General features: G+C 44.5%; 1 protein-coding gene across 3 annotated transcripts in view; it reads left to right on the top strand.

The window, feature by feature from the left end:
* The first annotated feature begins 3,592 nt into the window (after window positions 1-3,592).
* Window positions 3,593-18,825, top strand: part of CLEC16A (C-type lectin domain containing 16A) — a 96,493-nt gene continuing 81,260 nt past the window's right edge. The window contains exons 1-5 of one of the 3 annotated variants that reach the window (XM_077918639.1): window positions 3,593-3,934; window positions 11,647-11,775; window positions 13,125-13,258; window positions 14,320-14,468; window positions 16,682-16,787. In XM_077918639.1, the coding sequence (XP_077774765.1) occupies window positions 3,855-3,934; window positions 11,647-11,775; window positions 13,125-13,258; window positions 14,320-14,468; window positions 16,682-16,787 (598 nt within the window). In that variant the 5' untranslated portion in view covers window positions 3,593-3,854. The remainder of the gene's footprint in view (window positions 3,935-11,646; window positions 11,776-13,124; window positions 13,259-14,319; window positions 14,469-16,681; window positions 16,788-18,825) is intronic. The other 2 variants (XR_013390601.1, XM_028706963.2) reach the window with 2 other exon arrangements.

The raw sequence follows: 18,825 nt of genomic DNA, 5'->3' as shown, positions 1-18,825 counted from the left end.
CATGTGCAAATGGTTTTAGATACCTATTTGTTGTTGTTGTTTAGTCATTTAGTCGTGTCCGACTCTTTGTGACCCCATGGACCAGAGACCTATTAGGTCCATAAATTACCATATAGCATATATTCAACACAAAAAAACTGTGACAGTTTGTTGTTGACAAAGAACAGCTGGACATATAAAGAGCCCCATTACGTTCAGTAGCTTATCAAACCTAAATCCGGCCCTGTTCCTATCCCCAGCTTTTCCCAGTGTGGAGATAAAGCGATGGGAAAGATGTCTTCTTGCTTAATTTTTTGAGTGTCTGGTTGGTATTTGCTTGTGGCTCTCTAGGCTGAGAGGGACGCGGGTGGCGGTTCGAATCCCTGCGGCGGGGTGCGCTCCCGTTGCTCGGTCCCAGCGCCTGCCAACCTAGCAGTTTGAAAGCACCCCCGGGTGCAAGTAGATAAATAGGGACCGCTTAGCAGCGGGAAGGTAAACGGCGTTTCTGTGTGCTGCGCTGGCTCACCAGATGCAGCTTGTCACGCTGGCCACATGACCCGGAAGTGTCTCCGGACAGCGCTGGCCCCCAGCCTCTTAAGTGAGATGGGTGCACAACCCTAGAGTCTGTCAAGACTGGCCCGTATGGGCAGGGGTACCTTTACCTTTTACCTCTAGGCTGAGAGTGAGTGACTGGCCCAAGGTCACCCAGGGAGCTTCATGTCTGAGTGAGGATTTGAACCCTGGTCTCCCAGAACCTGGGACGCAGGTGGCGCTGTGGGTTAAACCACAGAGCCTGGGACTTGCCGATCAGAAGGTCGGCGGTTCGAATCCCTGTGACGGGGTGAGCTGCCGTTGCTCAGTCCCTGCTCCTGCCCACCTAGCGGTTCGAAAGCACGTCCAAGTGCAAGTAGATAAATAGGTACCGCTCCAGCGGGAAGGTAAACGGCGTTTCCGTGCGCTGCTCTGGTTGGCCAGAAGCAGCTTAGTCATGCCGGCCACATGACCCGGAAGCTGTACGCCGGCTCCCTCGGCCAATAAAGCGAGATGAGCGCCGCAACCCCAGAGTCGGTCACGACTGGACCTAATGGTCAGGGGTCCCTTTACCTTTACCTCCCAGAACCTAGTCTGACACTCTAACCACTAAACCACACTGTTAAGAGTACAGTAGTTATTAAGGCAGCAAAGTCCTTCCCTGTTTCTAAGGTTTCTGTGACAGGCTGCTGTTGAAGATTTAAAGCAGAGCTGAAGGCCTCCTGCTATCCTTCCCAGGTGTTGCTAGACTTCAGCTCCCATCAGCCTCCAACAAATTTGGCAATAATCATAGCTCAAAGTTGTTAGGGACCCGGAGGGTCATCTAGTCCAAACTCCTGAAAAGCAGGAATTTTTCTCCCAGTGGGGCTTGAACCCACAACCCTGAGAGATTAAGAGTCTCATGCTCTATGGACTGAGTTATTCAGGCGTGGCTGCACTGATGGGAGTTGGAGTCCAGCAACGTCTGGGAAGGTGAATGGGGTCTCCTGCTGTCTCTCTCGGTCGAACCTACATTGCAGGATTGTTGTGGGGATTAAATGAGAAGGATGGGGGAGAGCAATGTGTGTTGCCTTGAGCTCTTTGGAGGCAAAAGGTGGGATGCAAATTATATATAGTCCCCCTCAAGAATCCTGGGAACTGTAGTTTATCCCTCACGTAGCTGCAAGGCCCAGGACCCTTCACAAACCACAGGGCCCAGGATTTTATTTTATTTTTTTGTGTGGGGATACAGTGTGCTTTAAATGTATTGTGTGTGCACATCAACCATCTTTTGCAAACCACTTGGAGGGTTTCTTAAAATCAAACGGTATGTAAGTTTTGTTAAATCAATCAATACACCCTTCCTGATTTAAAGGTCCTGGAGCAAGGTCGGGAAAACAAAAAGTGTCCTTTCATCCCCTTTCTTTAAAAAGAAACTGTAAAGGCTAATATGTGTCATTTTGCACACACACCTTCTGCTGTACAGTGGTACCTCGGGTTACATACGCTTCAGGTTACATATGCTTCAGGTCAGGTTACATACACTTCAGGTTACGGACGCTTCAGGTTACAGACTCCGCTTACCCAGAAATAGTGCTTCAGGTTAAGAACTTTGCTTCAGGATGAGAACAGAAATTGTGCTCCGGCGGCGCGGCAGCAGCAGGAAGCCCCATTAGCTAAAGTGGTACCTCAGGTTAAGAACAGTTTCAGCTTAAGTATGGACCTGCAGGACGAATTAAGTACTTAACCTGAGGTACCACTGTAGAAGGAAGTGAGGGGCAGATGGGGCTTGTCGACCTGGGAAGGCAACCCATCTAGGAGAAGGACAACTCTGATCCTATACCTCTGTTGTCTTGCGGGACATCTTCAGGAGAAGAAAAGGCTCAGGAGCAAACCCTACACAAATCCGGTGGGGTCCCTAAGACACTTTGATGGCGCCTTGTGCGCCTCCTTCCAGCAACTCCTGCAGCCAAGCTGGCGCCAAACGTCTTGTTTTCCTTTCCTGTGGACGGAGAGGGGAGTCTTGTCGCCTGGGCAGCCCAGGACCTCCATGCACACTCTGCCCAGGGCATGTACCCCAGGGAGGCCACTACTAATGCAGCAGTTTGACTTCACCCCCAGGGGCTCACGAGACAGATGCCAACCCCTCAAGGTGGTGCCCAAATAAAGAATACAGTGATACCTTGGGTTACAGATGCTTCAGGTTACATACGCTTCAGGTTACAGACTCCGCTAACCCAGAAATATTACCTCGGGTTAAGAACTTTGCTTCAGGATAAGAACAGAAATCGTGCAGTGGCGGCGCGGCAGCAGCAGGAGGCCCCATTAGCTAAAGTGGTGCTTCAGGTTAAGAACAGTTTCAGGTTAAGAACAGACCTCCAGAACGAATTAAGTACTTAACTTGAGGTACCACTGTAATTGCAAATAAAATAACAAAAACCACCCCGCTAACAATTGATTACGAACCGGCATTTATGTCATAGAGTCATGGAGCTGAAAGGGACCCCAGGGTCACTAGTCCAGGCATAGGCATACTCGGCCCTCCAGATGTTTTGGGACTACAACTCCCATCATCCCTAGTTAACAGGACCAGTGGTCAGGGATGATGGGAATTGTAGTCCCAAAACATCTGGAGGCAGAGTTTGCCGTTTGCCTATGCCTGATCTAGTCCTTGCTATGCAGGAATCTTTTGCCCAACGATTAACCGTCTCCCTCCAAATCAAAGCAAAGAAGGTTATTCTTGCATTATCAATTGCGAATCATTCCAAACAAAACCACTGCATTGCTTTCCGAATTAATTCCGAATTATTTCCAAAGAACCGCACCGCTAACGATTCATTTCCTACGGGGGAAGAACCCTCCTCCGCCCCTCCCTCACCTGCCTTGAAGGCCCCGCCCCTCGGCAGGTCACAAAGACCCGCCCCCTGCCCTGCGACGGGGACGCAACCCTTGCTCGCCCCTCCTACTTCCGGGTTCTCCCCACCTCCGCGCGGGGCACGCTGGGACTCGCAGTCCCCTGGCTCGCCTTCTATGCCTTGGCGAGAGTAGCTGCGGGCCGAGGAAAACTACTTTTCCCGGCGTGCCCCGCGCCGCGGCTCCGCTGCCGGGTCTGTGCCGTCGCCTCCGCCGGGGCGGAATGTCCGAGGGTGCGCGCGCGGGCGTGGGGGCGGGGAGGGCGCTAGGACTCCTTCCGCCTGAGAGGAAGAGGAGGAGGAGGAAGAGGATGGCGGCGGCCGAGAAGGAGGATGAGGCGGCGGCGGCGGCAGCCGAGGCCGTGAGGCGGTAGCGAGCGAGAGAGAGCGAGCTGAGAGCGAGAGCGAGTCTCCGAGCTTGGCCCTCCCTCCGTCCGTTTTTCTCCCCTCAGGATGTTCGGGCGGTCGCGCAGCTGGGGAGGCGGCGGGCACGGCAAGGCCTCGCGGAACATCCACTCGCTCGACCACCTCAAGTGAGTGTTCAGGGCGGGAGGAGGCTGTGAGGGACTCATATGCCGGAGGGGGGAGGGGCCTCGAGGCAGGTGGGCTCAGGTGGACGCCCCTCCCCCACTCGCCTCCCAACTGCCTCTGGGGCTCCTGTCACGCGGGACCCACTATACGCCCCCTCCCCAAAAGGTCCTCGCTTATACGAACGCCAGGAGTTAGTCCCAGAATTCAGATATCCGGACTGTGTGCAGGTTTGATGAGGCCCTAAGGGACTGAAGGTAATGGGGCCCTTTTTATGTCCAGCTGTCCTTTGTCAACAACAAAATGCCGCTGGTTTTTGTGTTGAATATTTGCCCTATGGTAATTTATGGACCTAATAGGTATCTAATGCCATTTGCACATAACAAAGAGGAGTCTACACAACACTGTTGCTGTATGTAGGTTTTATTTTATTGGTTTTTTAACATAGTTTGGAATTGTGCATCCAGTTTTTTCCCCCTTTAAATTTTTTTGGGGCCCCAAGAGAGTGGGGCCCTAAGCTATAGCTTGTTTAGCTTATACTGTATGTAAATCCAACACTGACGGTGTGCACAAGCAAGGCTCCTGCAATGCGGGGGGTGAAGTGGGCTAGATTGAAATTGAAATACTTTATTGTCACTTGTACAACTTGTATACAGTGAGATTACACAGATTATACAGTGAGATGACCCGGGAGGGTCCCCTTTTCACTCCAGGATTCTGCGATTCCATGAGCAGCCTTATAAGTGAACCTCGCTGTTTTGTGTTTGCATTTCTGACAGCCAGTTGACCAGGGAAGGAGATCAGATAAGTGCGGGGAGCGTTTTTTTCCACTTGCCTGCTTTTCTTCTTCTTCTTCTTCTGAGGTTTCCCTGGGTTCCACACACCCTGATCCTTTTGAAGTCAAGGTTGTGTTGGTTGGTTGTTGGAAAGGTTGTTGGAAATTTCCACATAGGAATCAGTTATGCAAACGCTCACCTAAGGAGCAATTCTCTGACAGCACATTGTTTTCAGACGGCAGGACCTGTGTCCGTGTTTATATATTTGTTTCTTTATTGCATTTAATATCCCGTTTCTCCCAACTACCTCAAGGTGGTGTATGTGGTGAACGGCCCCCAAAGTCGCACCCAGTGGTCTTGTATCTATATATAACATATCTTTCCGTATAAATATTTATGTGTGAGAGAGAGGGGCTTTAAGAGAGAGAGAGAGGACACTTGAGGAAGTAATGAGGGAGAGTAATGTGCAATGCGTATGTAGTTACCTTTTGTTAGTATTTGTAGCCAGTGACCATTAACAATATCAACACAAATTCTTACATGTAAAAGCACCAGTGGTCCAATAAGGCAAAGATAAACCTCTAGAATACAAATAGGATTTAAAGCATTCATTTGGCTTCTACGGATACAAAATTAGATATAAAAGATTTTTAAAATAGCAGATAATGAATCCATTCAGATAGCACGTACATAAATATGTGTCAGTGCTAGTATATCCTGTATGTGTTATGTTTAATATAGGTGAATATGTATTGCATTATTCCCACCTTTTTCTCCAAGGAGCTGAAGGTGGAGTACATAGGATCTTTTCTCCCCTCTTCATTTTATCCTCACAACAAGCTTGTGAGGTAGGTTAGGCTGGGCTTGAGCTTCATGACTGAGTGGGTGAGCTCTAGCTACTACTATCCATGGGTGTAGAAGAGGCCTGCTGAAGGAAAAAGTTGTATTGGGGGCTCCTTTTTTTAGCTTGGGGGAAGTGAGTAAGGAAGGGCTAGATGATGGTGGTGTATAAATCATGCATGGCATGGAGATAGTGGATAGAGAACAGTTTTTCTTGATCTCCAGTCACATTATAACTTGTGGAAATCCAGTGGAGCTGAATGATGGAAGATTCAAGGCAGATAAACAAAGGACTTCTTCACATAGCACATAGTTTAACATTGGAACCCATTTCCACAGGAGGCTGTGGCAGTCACCAACTTGGAACGCTTTGAAAGGGGATTAACCAAATTCATGGAGGACAAGGTGATCAATCTGCCTGCCCTAATGCACATTGTAGACCCCTAAGTGCCTCATTTAATTCCCCCTTGTGCATGAGGCTTTCTCCTCCAACAATGGCTGTCCCGTGACTTCTGCTCCCTAAATCCGGAGATTCCTCTATGTTTTGTTAATCCAAATAGAAGAGCTGCATCAACTGCATAGAGAATCTCCAGATTTTGGGAGGAGAACGTATGGGACAGCCATTGTTGGAGGAGAAAGCCTCATGGATGGGGTGGGTGGAAATTAAAGGAAGCACAATCTACATTAAACCAAGGTATGGACGAGTCCTTAATGCCACTTACTGGGAAGATATAGAGAGTGCTGTTGTGTTCAGGTTCTTCCTGCTATCTTCCCAGGGGCATCTGGATGGCCACTGTGAGAGCAGAGTTCTGAACTAAATGCACTTTTGGCCTGATCCAGTGGGCTCTTCTTATGTTCTTATGGGTGGATGGAGTGACTGGAGTGACATGATTTGTATTAAGTTTATGAGGTGCCTGATTAAAAATCAAATTCTCTTGATGATGTACACAGTAAAGGAGGCCAAATTAAAAGGAAACCATGCAACAGCTCAATAAAACCATAAATCAATAAAACCACCCCAGAACCAACCCAGCAATAGGCAAGATCCAGCCATAAAGTTCATCATAGCCAGTTGCAAATTAAACGCCAGCTGCCAATTCAACCAGTTACAGTACAGGTTGCCAGTACAGTGGTACCTCGGGTTAAGAACTTAATTTGTTCTGGAGGTCTGTTCTTAATCTGAAACTGTTCTTAACATGAGTTACCACTTTAGCTAATGGGGCCTCCCGCTGCTGCTGCCGCGCCGCCACCACACACTTTCTGTTCTCATCCTGAAGCAATTGTTAGAATCAAAAACTAAGACACTTTCGAAAATGTATAACTTGCTGCTTAAATGGAATACACAGGATGAGACAGTTAAATCTGCCATGATAAAATGGGCACAGGATATTGGACACAACATTATGTTTGAAGACTGGGAAAGGTTATGGAACACCGGTATGAAGTTTACGGCATGTAACGCCTTGAAAGAAAACATTATGAAAATGATATACCGGTGGTACATGACCCCAGTCAAGTTAGCTAAGATATACCACTTGTCTGATAATAAATGTTGGAAATGTAAGGAGGCAGAAGGGACATTCTTCCATCTTTGGTGGACCTGCCCAAAAGTGAAGGCCTTCTGGGAAATGATTTATAACGAGTTAAAAAAGGTATTTAGGTATACCTTTCCCAAGAAACCAGAGGCCTTCCTATTGGGCATGGTGGACCAGAAGGTGTCAAAGAAGGACAGAACTTTGTTTATGTACGCTACTACAGCAGCAATAATTCTTATTGCAAAGCACTGGAAGACTCAAGATTTACCCACGCTGGAGGAGTGGCAGACGCAGTTGATTGACTACATGGAACTGGCTGAAATGACTGGCAGAATCCGAGATTTGGGCGAGGAAACAATGGAAGAGGACTGGAAAAAATTTAAGGACTATTTGCAAAAACACTATAAGTTGTACGAATGTTAAGAAATACGCACGATTAGGAAACTTTTTTTTTGCTTTAGCAACTTGATTAGGTAAACTGAAAATTAAGACAAGAAAAAAGAGGTGGTAATATGAAACAATTTTATTATGTTAATTTTAAATGTACAAAGTTGGGATATAATATTGTGAATTTAGAAACATAATAATTGAAAGATACAGTAAGTTAAGAAACAAGGTAACAAATTGCTGAAACTTTTATTACAAAGAACGCAGAGTCGGGAGGATGCGGGGAAGTCCATTTGGAATATTGAAAAAACTACTGAAAATTGGATTGCAATGATCTTTTTATTATTTTGGTTTTGTATTTGTTTCTTGTATTTTCTTACTCCAATCTTGTGTTTATGACCTTAAGAAAAGAAACTCAATAAAAAATATTAAAAAAAAAAAGAACTTTGCTTCAGGATGAGAACAGAAATCGTGCTCTGGCGGTGCAGTGGCAGCAGGAGGCCCCATTAGCTAAAGTGGTGCTTCAGGTTAAGAACAGTTTCAGGTTAAGAATGGACCTCCAGAACAAATTAAGTACTTAACCTGAGGTACCACTGTACACACATACACACATGTGTAGTGGTTAAAGTGTTGGGGAGACTGATTCAAATCCCCATTCCGTCACGAACCTCACTTGGCGACCTTCATCCAGTCACTCTTAACTCAGCTTAACCTACCTCACAGGGTTGTCGCAAGGGGGGGGGGGAAAGGGAGAGGATCCAGCTATATGTCCAGTCTTCAGATCCTGGGAGGAAAGCTGGGATAGGAATGTAATGTAATGAACATAATTGTATTGCATCCAGCTAAGTCCTACTCAGAGCAGAGCAGAGCAGACCCACTGAAATTAATGGACCTAAGTTGATTAGGTCTGTTAACTTCAATGGGTTGACTCTACCATCCATTTTCACAGCACTTTACAAAGTAGGAGAGGGCATCTCACTGACCTAAAAACAGCTACAAGGGAGATGAGTGTTCAGGGATGGAGGTGGAGGCAAGGGTAAATTTAGAAATGTTAAGAGTTCTACTTCAGTACCAAACAACAAGCCAGTGCCATGAGAACCTTCTAGTTTAAAATTTGACACAAGGAAGAGGGAGGAGACGGGAAATAGAGACAAGGATGCATGTTTCATTAAATGTAATTATAATGTTGCATGTGAGACAGAGGAGTGTGTTTGTGCACGCTTCATGATGACCTTGTGCATGTGACAGGCTTGTTCTGATGTTTGTTTCTAACTAAACATCTAACTAAACAATGTTAAGTCTCTCACCTTGCTGGTTGTTTATTTACACACTCTGTGATATGTAGGCAATATGTTGACACTTTGTATGTTCATTTGTATTTAATGATCCCCCCTTTAGAATTAAAAAAACACCCCATAATAGGCAGCTTACAAAATTAGATTAAGACAAAAATATCAATATGTCAATCTGGTAAAACCCTACCAGGAATAACAACCGCAAACCAAGGAATGGTGTGTGCAATTATGGGCACACATACATAGATGTGTGCATTCTCCTGGACTGTTGTTATATTGATAGGCAAGTGTGTGCGTGCACACACAAACTCTCTCTTTCACTCTACATAAATACTTCATATTATTATTATTAATTTATTACCTGCCCTTCACCTTAAGGTCCCAGGGCAGGTTGCAACAATTAAAACACAATATTAAAAGCAGTTTAAAACAACAGAAATAAAGTGGGCCCTAAAAATACCTATGCATCTCAAATGTCAGAAGCCAAGGTAAAGAGGTGCTTCTTCAGAATTCCCCAAAAGCTGTGTCATGAAGGTGGTAGGCGTACTTCTGTTTGTGTGTACATACACACACACAGTATATTACATATAATAGCCTGTTTGTTTTTTTTAAAAAAGCAGCTGACAAAACAGAAACAACTTGAAATTATTTAGTTGTTTTGGTGCCTGCCTTAGCCTGAAGTACGACTGGTCAGAAACACAAATGGATTCCCCTCCAGGTTCTGGGAATCAAGGTGGTGTCAGTCACACTACTGGATTCCAAAGCAGAGACAGATGATGAAAGATGATGAAGTGTTTACTTTTGAGCTCCTCTCTCTTTTGACATGCCGATTTTTGAAACCAATTCCATCTTGAGAGGCCTTAGAACCTATCTGAAAGCAGCTTTGCTGAATTGTCATCTACATGAAATCTGTATGTGGATTTCCAGGTTTGGTCCAGTGGGGATAAGGAGATTGGTGCCTTGTGTATGTGGTGTGGTCCGGTGTGCACTCAGGAGGAAAAGATATATCCAGGATTTGACCATCTGTGATCATGAGGGTTCTGTTTTGCATGGGTTGTATGTAGTGTTCAGCATAGAATATTTGTGTACCGTATGTCTTTGTTTAGGAATGTAGAGTTTAGTCACCTGGCATGGTGAGACTCATACTTGATTGTGAGTGTTGTAGAAGGCTGAAAAGCCACAGAGAGTCCTGTAGGGTGAAAATAAGGAGGGTGAGCACATGCGGATTGATGACGTGGGTGCAGAGTTTGGGCATGTAAGGCTATGAGCTATTTCTTTCTAGGCAAGATTCGGAAAACAATTCTGACACAAAATTGTGCTGGGCACATTGCTGACTCTTGGCCTCAGTTTTCCTTCTCTGTGAAAAAAGAGCCCCAACCCATATCCATTTTCTAAGGCCTTAGTGAGGACTCGCAATCTTGTGAGTCTCTTTTATGTGGGCATTGATTCACTGGGGTTTACCACTAAGAAAATATGCCTGGGGATTGCAGCCTCATATTATCTTGATGCAGGAGAAGTTCTTCAGAGCATTCCACAAGCATTTTAAATAACTCCTAGTGCAGTTGTTTGTTTAAGGTGCTCCTTGATTCATCAGAGTCGTCTGACTGGTTCCCAGATAGCTATGGCTGGCTGCACCAGTGTATTGAAGCAGCCTTTAAAAAATATTGAACTGTTCGTAGACAATGGACAATTGGAAGCACTTCACACAAGAGAGAATAAGCTCCACTGTCTTTGAGATGTAGGGATGGGTACCAACTTTGAAAGCTTTGAAAAGGACTGGACAAATTTCCCATGATAGCTGAGTGGAACTTTCAATGTTCAGAGGCGGTATACTTTGCATCTCAGATGCTGAGGACAAACAAAGGGGAAAAGCCATGTCCTGCTTGCGAGCTTCCCAGAAGCATCTGCCTAGCTACTATAGAAACAGGATACTGGGCCAGGTACATCCTTGGCCTGATCTAGCACAACAGTTCTTGTGTTAAGTCCTTAACTGTCATAATCTACATACCTATACATTTTACTAAGGCTTTGGATAAATCTAATTTATGATTTTGTTCAGTGTCTTAGCAATGGAAGCTTGGAGCTTGTGTAAGAAATGTAGCCTGTATCTTTGTAATAAAGTGGATTAGAAGTTCCACAGAAATGAAAAGGGCTAAAAATAGTGTCATGGTTAGTGCTCCAGGAGGTGTGGTTAAATCTGTATAAGTAGAATCATCTGGTGCAGTTCTCTTAATTTGTCGTATGAAATACTGGAACTGATTTTCTAAATTAAAAAGATCAGCATGTTGTGTAGTCATCCTCCTAAATAACACTTTTTGCCTGGAATAGATTTGCCAAAGCATGGAGTACAGATTTCTTGAGTCTTTAGGGCACAATCAGCATCTGAATTGTGATTGGAAAACCATACTGTGGTCGGTGTGGTCCATTGTATGGGACCCGTTGCTGTGAGCAGCAGGCTTTGAAAGCGCAATTCTTTGGCAGACAAGTATGTATGGGACAGGCGCCCTAAAAGTAGAATGTTCGTACCATATTTAGTGTAGTTTAATAGCTGGTGTTTGTATCAGTTATTGTTAATTTTCATTTGCTGGAAATGGGCTGCTCTTTCCACCTGGAAACCACCTTAAAACAGGATGTGCAATTGTTTTTGCAAAATAGTGTTTCATAAGCACGGGTGGAGAATCTTCAGCCCTCTGGATGTTGCTGATCTACATCTCCCATCAAGCCCAGCCAGCATGGCCAGATGCAAATTGAAGTCCCAACAGCACAGGGAGTGCCTTCGTTCATTTGCAAGTAAAGTAGCAGAGCCATTTCAATTGGCTGCACTTCAACCTGCTTGTTGCAATCAGTGTTTTCATATCTTTTTTCTTATTTGCTTGTCTTTCAGGTATATGTATCATGTTCTGACCAAAAATACCACTGTGACTGAACACAACCGCAACCTGTTGGTGGAGACTATTCGATCTATAACTGAGATCCTAATATGGGGAGACCAAAATGACAGTTCAGTGTTTGAGTAAGAGCTTTTAAGTGTTTGCTTTTGAATACAGAATATAACAGTATGAAATATAAGCTGATACGCCACTGATGCAAGAGAAGAAGTAAAATGAGGGTGTAAATCCTACCTATGCGTACTCAGAAAGTCAGTGGTGCTAAATCCCAAGTAAGCCCATGTTCGACTGCAACCATCGTAGCTTGATTTAAATCAGTGATGTGCAGCCCAATGCTGTGTTTACTTCTACACGGGTGGGGGAACCTATGGCCCTTCAGATGTTGATGACCACCAGCTCTCAGTAGCCCCAGCCAGCATGGCCGCAGGTTCTCAATTTCTGGTTTAAGAAGTCCCATTGTGGTTTAGTGACCTGCAGACTGCATTGAGAGCTGCAGCCTCAAATTGATCACAAAAAAGGTAGTTTCTCATTGGTACCTCAATACATTTTCTAAGCTGCGGTGGACTTATAGTACACACAGTATTGTCCTGGTTCACATGCAGTGTTAAATCATACTTTAAATTTAAACTGTGGTTAACTAGGAATTTTCAGTGTGTTTATGCACACTGCTTAATATTGCCCTATTTGCTCCTCTTCCATTCATGTGCTTGCCACACTGGGAGGAACAAACCAGAGAACGGGCTGATTGTGTTGAACAAACCTTGGATTCCAATATTAGTGCATTTGGAGAAAAAACACAATTGCTGGTTCACATGAAACGCTAAGCCTTTTGTTTTTACCCCATTGTGGCAAAAGCAGGAGCAAATTGCACTACTGAGCAGCGTTCACTAGCATGCTGCTCACTTGTGTTAAAACACAATTTACTTTAAATGATAGTTTAGTGTGGCATGCAAACCAGGCCTTAGTAGGCTCTACTTTCTTTCTGGTGGTTCTGCTCTATGTTTTGCATCTGTTTTTGTGTACTACAGAACTCTTCAGCATTGCCCCAAACTCATCCTTAACTCAAAGTAGTAATGGTGTACCTTTGCCTGTTTTACAGACAGCTAAGCGTTTCAGAAGCGAGGCTTGACATTTACTAGTCAGTTATACCAAATGTCATCTCCTGGAGCCAAAGACCAATTCCCTGTGCCTGTGATGACTTGATGGCCTCCAGTTTCCAGCCCATAATATAACATAGAACCTATTTTTAAATCTTTACTTATTTTTCCCATTAAAAAAAAAGAATACGTGGAAAAAAGAGCCTTAACCCAATGGCCATGATTCAACACCAGCAATGATCCCACAGTCTTAAACAGGACTTGCTCCCTAGTAACTGCAGCCGAAATGTTTTGCAATAATCTTTTTAAGGATTGATTGATTTCCTTCATGTAACAAACAGCAAACAAATCAGTAACAACTTTCAATGTTGTTCTAGCTTTTTCTTGGAGAAGAACGTGTTTGTGTTCTTTCTGAACATTCTGCGTCAGAAGTCTGGCCGTTATGTGTGTGTGCAGCTCCTGCAGACTTTGAACATCCTTTTCGAGAACATTAGTCATGAAACGTCTCTCTGTAAGTATGCCTGCCTCCATGTTGCCTTTAACGAAATCAGTGTAGCTTTGATTTTGCAGTATTAAACCTTTGCTGCCGGCCTTTCTCAAATGGGATGTGAGGAGAGGGCTAAGTGTCCATTTTCCCAGGTCAGGAACTGGGAGGTGCTACTTTGCTGTTCTGAAGATTATGAGTTTGCAACTTGCACTGGATGGTTGTTGTCTGTCAGCTGGGCTACAAATTAGGGCCCTATTGGTTGAGATAGGGATGGCAACCAAGGCATGGAGCAATCCATAGCCGTAATCCTATGGAAATGGCTCTGGCCGACTTAATATTATTAAATTGTTTTCCCTGACAGTTTATTGGGCCACACATTTCACCTCCTTCCTACCCATTCTAAATCTGAAAAAGATAACTTGGTTTTCATAGACCTTCTAGGTTCCTGTGGTCCAAATAAATAAATAAATAGCCACCTGTCTGTTTAGAGCAGTAAATAGGAAGCCTTCATTCTGAGGAGGTAGGCGGGGAAATGGAATAGAGACACATGGAACTGGGAAGGAGTCGTGTGATAGAAGCATTTAAAAGTTGGTGTATGCAACAAAGGCTGCTCCTTACATTGGAGAAAAGTACGCTATTAGGGAGTTGAGGCACATTCTTTGCTATGTCTTCACTTTAAAAGGGATCTGCTACTAGGTTGAAGTCGCTTATCTAAAACTAGAGGGGGATGAAGAAACAAGATGGCATCAAAAACTCATGTGCAGGCTTTTGAATGTGCTTCTAGCAGACTGATTTTTTAATTGTTCCCATTGTTGCTGTCTGGCTTCTCTTTAATCCAGCCTTTCTGAATTTGGTGCCCTCCAGATGTTTCTGAATTGTAGCTTCCATCCACCACAGACCACTTGGTTATATTGACTGGGGCTGAACATCTTGAGGGCACCAGGTTGGCAGAGGCTGTTCTAATTGGATGCTGGAATAATTTTTGGAAACATTGCTTAATAGAACAATTTGTGTGAATCTCTTCATTTTTGTGTAATTTATAACATTTGTACTGATTATGAATTTGTTCTCTCCCCCCTTCCCAGACTATTTGCTTTCCAACAACTACGTAAATTCTATCATTGTGCACAAATTTGACTTCTCGGATGAAGAGATTATGGCATACTACATTTCGTTCCTGAAAACGCTTTCTCTGAAGCTCAACAACCACACGGTTCATTTCTTTTACAATGAGGTAGGCAGAGGAACCACTTTCAACTTGAAAATAAAAAGTTGTGGCTGCAGTGGATCTATGAAATGTGGGTGGTGAAAATGCGGTTCTTAAATTGGCCCTGCAGCCAAGAGGGTGGTGACCAGGCAGGAGTCAAGAAGCTAAGATCTGTTTAGAAGGTTTTATTTTAAATACCCCTGCAAAATACTCATGAATGCATTTCACTTTGTGAAAGATGTAAGTGTAGTAGCAACAAAGGGAAATAACCAGCACATTATACCTGAATGATTCTTGGGGAAGGGAGAAATAGGGAGCAATATATGAAAATATTTATATGGCAACACAAAATAGAACATGAGTATGCGACTTAGCTATACTTAACTTGGAAAAACATATGCAGATTTAAATTAACTGCAGCTTAGCTAGTCAAGGGTCAGTCTAACCTAGGGCTGGGAATCTCTGGCCCCCCCAGATGTTGCTGGGTTCCAACTCGTATTATCTCTGGCCATTGGCAATGCTGGTTGAGCCTGATGGAATTTGAAATCCAATAACTTTTGGACGGCCACAGGTTTCCCTCGCCTTGATCTAGCCCTGTACTGTTGATAGTCTTTAAACCCTGTACTACTGCCCAACAGACTGTGGACATTAGGAGCTATCTCCTTGGACTCGAGCAAAGATCTGTCCCACGAGACACCACTTTGGCAGTGTTGCAATGGAATAATTTCCCCCCCCTGCTTTTCTTTGTCCTTTATCTGCTTCTTACCAGGAGAGGGCACCAGAGCTTAAGCAGCCTGACTTGGCATTAGATTAAATGTCTCCATCTTAACATAGTTATTTGTTTGTTTTTCTGTGGAAGAGGCAACATGTTGATCATTAGCTACAGCTGCTTTCACTCAGCAAATATAACATTGCAAGCCTGTCTTTATTGCAGGCATGGGGAATCTTCTCTGGCCAGTGGGCTAGATAATTATTGCCCTGTCCCTTGTTGGACCAAACTTGCGCAGGTGAACAGAGCTTCCCACCTGTCAAGTCACCCGATCATCACAGTTACACATCAGGTGGTGCTGTGCTTTGAAGCCCAAATGGTTGGAACTGTACATGAGTTTTGCTGAGGGACTAGAGAGGAAGAGCTGTATTTTTTGTATGATAAAAAGAATTGATTTTTCACTTTCAGTTGTTTTTTTAAAAAAGCTGCTTGATGTCTTGCACTGCTGAGTGTTGCTGTTACCATTTATTGTTCATTATGTTGCTGTTATCACTTATTGTTCATCAGTTGCACCTTATTTTATTATGTTAGCTACCATATTTTTCCGTCTTTAAGATGCCCCCTTTTGGGGGGCCTCAAAATTTAGAAAATAGGGGGATTGAGCTTTTGGGGAGGACCTGCAGCAGCCCGCTGGGGCAGAGCGCATGGCCTCTCTAGCGTGCATGATTGTGGAGGGGCTGCGCCAGCTTCCCACGGCTGGCAGCCTGACCAGCCGATGGATCCTGGCGAAGGGAGGCGGCTGATCAGGCCCGGAGAGAGAGCGCAAAACAGCCAACCACAGCCTTTCCAGGCACCCTCCTCCTTAAAGGGACAGTGCCCTGCCGCTGTACCATTCAGGCTTGTGCCTTCCTCCCAAACTTTCACCTCTCCGCAGGGAGCGCTTGCAAATGGCCGGGGGTCTCTGTTGGGGGACGCAGGGAACCAGTCAATCAATCTCTCCCCACCACAACCTTTTGGTTCCGCTTGCTTTGCAGAAACCACTATCAGCTCCCCGATCACCGCCAGCGTGATTAATGGTGGCGATCAGGCAGCTGCAGCACAAGTGGCTGTGTGCTATGTTCTGGCAGGTGAGTGTCAGGATTCCCCCTCTCCCCCCCAAAAAATCAAGCGGCCAATGCCAAAAATCGCTTACCCGCCAGAACGAAGCGTGAGCCTGAGTTTTTAAGCGGCAAATGGCCACTTGATTGTTGGGGGGGAGATGCCCCCCTCAGCACTACCCGTGTATAAGACGAGCCTAAATTTTGAACCTCATTTTTGAGTCAAAAAAGCTCATCTTATACATGGAAAAATATGGTAATCTGGAAATTATCATTATTTATGACCCGCCCTTTGCCCTAAGATCCCAGGACAGGTTGCAACATCAAAACACAGTGTTGAAAAGAGTTTAAAACAATTTACATTTGTATTGAGGGACAGGATACAAATGCGTAAAACAAATTAATTCCTTGGACTTAACTGTCTTCTCTTTCAGCACACAAATGATTTTGCCCTGTACACTGAAGCCATTAAATTCTTCAACCACCCAGAAAGCATGGTCAGGATTGCTGTTAGAACGATAACTTTAAACGTCTACAAAGGTAGGTTTTCCTAAACCTGTAGCCTTAGAACAGCTAGTACTTGGGTGACAATTTTTTTTTAAATAGTGAGGCTTGAATGCAAAGGTGAAAATAAGACTTAACAGTTTGACAGGTTTACTAAACGAGAGAGCAAGAGCAAAACTATGAGTGTTGCCACTTTTAAAACTTTCATCTCTAAAAGAAGAGTTCTCCAGAATAGTGTCCCCGCAGTGAAAAGTATTTAAAGAGTTCTATATAGAAGTTGTGCCTGTAAGAGAAATTCACTGTAAGCGCCACCAGAGGTCATTCTTTGCAAGATCATGCATGCATGATACATGCTGAAGAATGTGCAAATCGTTGTGCAAATGGGGAACGTTAAGTTGCATGATCAAAATCTCTTTCTTTGAATGTTGCGTGTCTCTCTTTGTTCATCAGTGAAGAAAATGTCAGTGTGCCGTAGAATAGAATTCAGCAAAATATTTCCTGTCTTGGGAAATATGAGCCATGTTTATCCTTGCAAAGTCATAAAAGATGCTAGAATCTGAGAGGGAACCATGAATTAGGAATTCATTTTGAATGCGCTAACTTGCCTATTGAGGTCCCACGACCAAGTTCCAAAGAATCAAGCGAAAGGGCAGGGGGAGTACTTAGGGCTGCCCCACAAGCTATTTCCTCTCACCTTTGGATACCAATAATAAAATAAAATGCTAATGTGCAGAAGGATACATTTAAGACCCTGAATGTCCGAAATACCTCAGTAGATCCTGGGTTTGTTTTTTTCTTTGACGCTGTTGCATTAGCAATACAGAGCGATTTTACTGACATTTAAGTCTGCAAATTGATGCATCTCTGCAGCTCCTGCATAAACATTTGAACAATGTGAAATAACTTCCAAGCCTCTCTGGAGATTTCAATCCTGCATCTCTTCTGGTCTTGCACCTGCATTTCTCTAGGTCTTCCCTTTCCCCACCTTTCGGGAAACTCTTCCAGAATTAAGCTGGCTATTTTTAGTTTGAGCTCTAGCAGTTAACATCACTAGAAATTCCTTCTTAGAAGTGCTGCAGTTGCCCCATATGCGCTATATATGTAAACTGCACATGTTCCCAAGTTCACCAGAAGATATTTGAGGAAGGAAAAAAGAACAGCTGATGTGTAGTAAAAGGCAGGTTTTGTAATTGGGGGAACGTTTTATCCACCGGTTTGAGTGAAACAGCATAGTTAGAGCTATAAAGACATGGGCAGGCTTTGCTTTACATGTCCTAAATACTGTAGAGCAGAGGATCAGGGACGCGGGTGGTGCTGTGGTCTAAACCACTGAGCCTCTTGGGCTTGCCTTCTGTTGAACAGTTCCAGACGGGAGCTGCTGCTAATCCCTTGCAGCTGAAACTGCAAAGGACTCGGTGGCACCTCTAAGAGCCTTAAACGTGGCCCTCCCAAGCATCTCAGTCTGGCCCTTTGGACTCCCTCCAGCCATAGCCTCCTCTCTCCTCACCAGCCTCGCTTTGCAACCTCCTTGAGTGCTTTTGTTCAGCTGGATTGTGTCCTTGAACTCCATTAATGCATTTTGCTTACCTGGATGGAGGATAGAGAGGGTGTTGGCGTAGAAACTAGCTTACTGTACAAAGTTAAAATTTACATCTGTTGCTCTGCACACTCCAGCCTTTGGCGTGTGGCCCCTGGAAGGTTGCCTAGAAGGGAATGCGGCCCCTGGGCTGCAGTAAAAGTTTTCCCACCCCTTCTTTAAAAGCTCATGCCTTCCACTGTGGCACACACTTTTGTGAACTAGAGCCTGCATTGGCAGGTAATGATAATAATAATAATGATTTTTTATTTATACCCCGCCCTTCCCGGTTCAAAAACCGGGTTCAGGGCGACTAACAACAAATTTAAAACACTTTAAAACACTTAATTATAAAAAGAGCATAAAATACAGTATAAAAACACGAATAACAATAAAATTCAAAAATCAATTAGATAATCCCCATGGCTAGCTGGCTGAATTGGTCCTACTTGGGTTACTTGCACAGGACCCCTGAACGTGGAGACAGATGGAGGAAAT

The sequence above is a fragment of the Podarcis muralis genome, chromosome 14, assembly GCF_964188315.1.
Source record: "Podarcis muralis chromosome 14, rPodMur119.hap1.1, whole genome shotgun sequence".
Classification (NCBI taxonomy): domain Eukaryota; kingdom Metazoa; phylum Chordata; class Lepidosauria; order Squamata; family Lacertidae; genus Podarcis; species Podarcis muralis.
The sequence above is the reverse complement of the archived record's forward strand: the minus strand, read 5'-3'. Positions and strand labels throughout refer to the sequence as shown.